Source organism: Pterocles gutturalis, unplaced genomic scaffold (assembly GCF_000699245.1).
Source record: "Pterocles gutturalis isolate BGI_N339 unplaced genomic scaffold, ASM69924v1 scaffold21154, whole genome shotgun sequence".
In the NCBI taxonomy this organism is placed as follows: domain Eukaryota; kingdom Metazoa; phylum Chordata; class Aves; order Pterocliformes; family Pteroclidae; genus Pterocles; species Pterocles gutturalis.
The window spans coordinates 18433-23912 of record NW_010136265.1 but is presented as its reverse complement, the minus strand read 5'-3'; the positions used below and the strand labels follow the sequence as shown (position 1 = coordinate 23912).

Sequence of the window (5480 nt, the reverse complement as noted above, 5' to 3'; positions counted from 1 at the left end):
GGGGGTTTTTTATTGGCATCTCAGAAGACCCCTGACAACGCCTCCGGACCGGTGCTGGAGGGGGACCAGCGCGGTCCTGTCCGTGCTGCGCTCGCCTGTGGTCCGAGCAGCTCTCTGCACGAGAGCTCGTGGGATGGGGAGGGGAAAGGTCTCGTAAATCATCACCAATCTTCTGAGCCCTGTGCGCTGCCAAGTCATTCCTTAAACCTTTGTGTAGGCTTTGGGTGTCCTCCGTGTGACCCCAGCCTGCAGAGCTGGCTATGCTTCCAGCTTTGAAAGTTAAGGGGATTTTTTTTTTTTGGTTTTGGATTTTTTTTTTCTTGGTCTTGGGTTCTGCACAAATCCCCTGGTGGCCCCGTACCTAAGACTCTGCTCCCATCACAGTGCATCTCACGGGGGCAGCAGCTGGAGGGTCTCTGCTCGGTGCTGGGAAAGTGATGGAGAGTCGGTGACTAATAGAAATATAAGAATTAGAAATTAATGGAACTGGTACCACTCAGCTGTATATTCTGCCTGTGATCTGCCTGATCCCTTCTTCCACCAGCCGTAACGGCAGTGGACAGACAGATTTCCCGTGGCTGGAAAATGTTTTTTAGGGTTAACCCAGGACCCCAGCCCGGAGATGTGCGCAGCAGCCGGACCCATCTAGCGGCTGCAGCGCAGGCAGTAAGCGGGTGGGAGCTGTGCGCCGGCTCTGTGCGGTTCCCCAGCCTCCTCTAAGGCTCCCAAGAGATGAGAACTGGGTTGTTGCCTGTCCTCTGAGCAGCATTGCTCTTCTGCTGCAGAACAGCTTGTGTAAAAAACGCTCCGAAACCAAAGCACTCGAACTGCAGATTCCTCCAAGGTGTCTCTTTTTTTATTCTCTGCCCATCTATAGGGATGTGAGAAACATGTCTATGCATACCTTATATCTTAGCAGATAAAGATTTCCTTTCATCCATCACTTTTAGCATTCTGTGTTATGTGCTGGTTGTTTTAAGGTCCCTCGGGGTAATATTTTTTGAGCCACACCTTACCTGCAGCCGCATCCTGCGAATAGGAGCTGTACAGGAGGGATGCATCCTTCCCCGGCAGCGCTAACACCACTTCTGTCTCTGTCTTCCAGCAACCCCTGGTGAGGCTGAAAGGAGGAGCCAACACCGGCGAAGGGCGAGTGGAAGTACTGAAAAACGGGGAGTGGGGAACGGTTTGCGACGATAACTGGAATCTGGTGTCGGCCAGCGTGGTGTGTCGGGAGCTGGGCTTCGGGAGCGCCAAGGAAGCAATAACGGGAGCGAGGCTCGGGCAAGGTAGGAGCAATGAGAACCCCAGGGACCATCTGTGCCTTGTCCACCTCCAAGAACCCTTTCGTGACTCAGGGCAGAGGGGATGTTTGTTTTGGGGACCAGGAATTTATATACATCTCTTGAGTCCAGGAGCTTGAGGCTGAAGTGGAATATGTGAAATCTTGAGATTCCTTGAAAGAAGATGATGAGTTTAACCTTTCCCTCAGCCAGCTGTTGCAGCAATTACTCCTTCGTTATCGCATCCTCACACTCTCTGCGTTCTCTAGACCCACATCATGGTGTAATGCGTTACTAGAAGGTTCCTGGCAAAAAACGGGTCCTGGATCTAGACTTCAAACACTCTCCAGTCGAAGACCAGGACGTTCATTTAGCCTGTTATAAATAGAAGGGCATTTGAACGGTTCTGAGCCAGGTTTGGGTTTGGATTTCCTGTATTCGGGAGTTGGTTTAAATCCCGAACTGTGGTAAGCGGCAGCTCCAAGCCCTAACGTGTGCCCTCTCCAACCACCTCCTGCAGTTCGTGCGGACCTTGCTCCCATAGCGGGAACCCCAAAGAAAATGACACCAAGCCCTTTATTGTGAGACTAAATGAATGGGTGAAATTTCTCCATGCCCAGCACGGCTTGGAGAAGGGGAGGGAAAGCAAGAAGACGTGTAGAGCAGAATCTGGAAAGCTTTAAAACGTGCCCTGTCTGTTGGATTTGCCAAAAAAAAAAAAAAATCTTGTGGTGAGATGGAGGGAGCTGCTGATGTGTTTTACTTCATCTAGGAAACAGCCTCATCATCACAGGGGGGATGGAGGGAGGAGAACGCGCCGGCCCCGGCTATCTGCGGCTGCGGGCTGGAAACTCTGAGCGGCGGCTGCTGATTCCCAGATGCTTCCCTTTCTTTTCATAACGCCGCCAATCAATCAGTGCACCCTGTCGAACATGTCCTCTGGGGTGACAAATGCTTGGTGGCTCCTTGCAGCAGCCGGATGGTCCCGTCGTGGTAGGAGAAGGAGCGATTTTGGTCCTCAAAGGGAGAACTTAGAATAGAACTTCAAGCAGGAGGTGAATATGTAAGTTATAGAATAGAATAATTGAGGTTGGAAAAGACCTCAAGGATCATCGAGTCCAACCGTCAACCCAACCCCACCCAACCCACTAACCCATGTCCCCAAGCACCACATCCACACGTTTCTTGACCCCCTCCAGGGATGGTGACTCCACCACTTCCCTGGCCAGCCTGTTCCAACTCCTCATCACTCTTGCAGTGAAGAAATTTTTTCTAATATCCAGCCCAAACCTCCCCGGGCCATGGTCCTAGTCCTGTTCTTCTGCTAAAGGGAATGGTGTGGGAGGAAATACTTTTATCACCGTATTTCAGCACATGCAGCATCAGTGCCCAGAACAGCAGCGCTTACTGCCTCTGTGTGCCGCACAGAAATTCCCCCAAGAAGAGCAAACGTGCCAGGGTGACGTGGATCAGTGCTGTGCCCCTGCCCTCTCGCTTTGTCATTGCATCGGCATGACTTTGTCGGCTTATTTCCGCGGGGAATGTCGGACTGGATCCATCCTGCATTCTCGGTGCATCACCCTCCAACTCAGCATCGAGGCATTCCTCCTCCTCGAACCATTTGGCGGTTTGCAAAAATGACTGGGGCAGCGTCACCGTTTCCAGATGGAGACCACAAACAGGATTTTAATGAGAGAGAAGCAAAAAAAGGCTGGATACACATTCCCCAGCGGCCTCAGCCTCCTGGGCTGCTCGCACGTTGTACGGATGGTGGGTGATGGGTGGACACGGGGCTGGCTGGGGTGCTGGGGTGCAAAAGGTGGCCAGAGCCAAATGGATTCTGCAGCTGAGATTGAACCCAACACGTTTCCTTCTCTGCCTTTGGTGTTCTTGCTGCTGCTGTCAGATGAAGGCTCCAGGAGACATCTTGACCTGGAAATATGCTACAGAGCATTTTTTTAATTTTTTTTTTCTGTTTTCCCTTTTTCTGTCTCGGAACCCTGAGGAGGTGAGGGGTTCATTAAACTGTCACCCACGGTCAGGTCTCAGTCCCAGGTGTGCTGGCTGCCACCCAGGGTTAGAAAGGCTCCGGATGGCAGGAGGAAGAGGCTGTTAAGCAAAAGCATCCCATCTACCCTTCCATGGAGGTGATGAAATGGAGCCAGCAGCCAGGATGGTATTTCCATGGTCTGTTCGCTGCTGATCTGAATGCTTTGAGCCTTCTGCGGCTTTTGCCTTGTGTCACCACCGTCACCTGGCACGGCATCCGCCGGCGTCCTGGTTGCGCCAAGTCTGGAGAGAGCACGTTGATTGCAGAGTCCATAAGTGTGTTTATCCTCAGCCTTCCATCCCTGAAAGCTTCCCAGAAACTGCTGGAGACCAGAGGTTCTCCAGCTGCTGCTTGCAGGGATCTCCTGTCCAACGCCCTGGTGGCTTTCCATCAGCCATTCCTCATGGATTATCCGGGCTCCAGGTTGTTCTCCTGAGATGGAGATCATCTGCTGGGACCTCTGGTTCATTCCCCTCCCAAACTTCTTTCTAACCAGCTTTGGGCTCGGCATGGAAATGGGACCTGGGAACGTTACCAGCAGGATTATCACCTTCCCATGGGTCTCTCTCCTCTTGCTGTGTCTCTTTCGGTGGACATGACTGGGTCTCTCTCCTCTTGCTGTGTCTCTTTTGGTGGAAACGATCATTCTCTGCTGCTGCTCCTCCAGGGAGGAACCCAATTGTTCCATTTGACTCCCAACACCCTGAGAGCATTCCCTGCAGGATGAAACGTTGTTCGCTCTCTTGTTCCCTTCCATGCTGTTGGGAGTCCGGAGCACACACCTGCCCCAGGGGTGTTTTACCCCTCGCCCATCCTTGTGGTGTTTTGTTGCCCCTGCAAACCCCCCAGGGGTGTTTTACCCCTCGCCCATCCCTGCGGTGTTTTGTTGTCCCAGCAAACGTGTGGATGTCCCGTTTAAATGTCAGGGCTTTGACTGGGAGCAGATTCCAGCATATAGACCCAGCCAAAAGGTCATAATTTGCAAATTCCTGCAGCTGAAGTTTGTAAATTATGTAACAGTGGAAACTTGGCTTTTTCTGCACTTCTTGTGTGCTTGAATCCCAGAGACTACTGGAAAGAATTTAACAGTAAAATTATAAATAATAATCTTGCAGCTTTTTGTTTTATTTTTACAAGAAATCACCAGAATTTTTTCAGGATTACCATGTTCTGAATGTGATGTCTGCAGTGTATTAATGAACTGTTATTGGGTATTTCTTCACCACACAGTAGCATGGGCAGAACATAAGGACTCTCTTCTTTTTTTTTTTTTTTTCTTTCTCTTTTTTTTTTCCTCCCCAAAGGCATGGGTCCAATTCATCTGAACGAAATCGACTGTACGGGCTTTGAGAAATCCGTCACGGACTGCAAGTTCAACACGGAGTCGCAGGGCTGTAACCATGAAGAAGACGCTGCGGTGAGATGCAACGTTCCGGCCATGGGTTTCCAGAATCAGGTGAGCAGCCAAGCGATGGGGATGGGAGCGACCACGGCGAGGTGTCTGCATCCTACAGCATCACCTGCCCACCCTTGCTGGGCTGTGCAGGGCTCTGGATGGGAATTATTCCACCCAAGCCTATTCCATTTCGATTTTAACGTTTGTGTTGTATTAGATGCGAGGGCACATTAGGATGATGTTCCCCTTTTGTGCCAAGCTTTGAGCTCCTCCCAGCATGTCAGGGCTCAGAAATGAGAGAAGCGCCACTGCAAAGGTGGCACGCGTCCCTGCCGCGATGGGATCTGGGTTGGGTCTCACTACGGTGGCACCTGGGTGGCTGCTGGCATCTGAGCCACCCGGAGCCGAAAAACTTCAACTGCATGGACCAGACACAGGTTCCTCTGGGTCAACGCTCCAAGGGGGTGGAGAAGGGAGCCTGCTGCTCTCCTGGAGCTGGGACAGGCCACTCGGAGATGCTGGGCTCGGCTAGACTGCGTCCTGCCCGTGGTGGGGGATGAACCAAACCGCCCCAGCCGCTCTGCTCGCAGCGGAGCTGAGGTTGCTGGGCTCAGCGGCTTTAACCACAAGCCTTGAGAAGACCCCGGAGCGTTGCTTGGCCAACTGTTGGGTCTTCCCTATGAAGCCTGCCGTGATGTTTTTTGACATACGAGGTGTTGTGCCCTGCAGCTGCGTCTGAGCGGCGGCCGCA

General features: G+C 52.1%; 1 protein-coding gene across 1 annotated transcript in view; it reads left to right on the top strand.

The window, feature by feature from the left end:
- Positions 1–1105: 1105 nt before the first annotated feature.
- LOXL2 (lysyl oxidase-like 2) overlaps positions 1106–5480 on the top strand; it is a gene marked incomplete at its 5' end in the record, with an annotated part of 13064 nt that continues 8689 nt past the window's right edge. The window contains 3 exons of the mRNA XM_010082252.1: positions 1106–1289; positions 4638–4789; positions 5459–5477. Of these exons, the coding sequence (XP_010080554.1) occupies positions 1106–1289; positions 4638–4789; positions 5459–5477 (355 nt within the window). The remainder of the gene's footprint in view (positions 1290–4637; positions 4790–5458; positions 5478–5480) is intronic.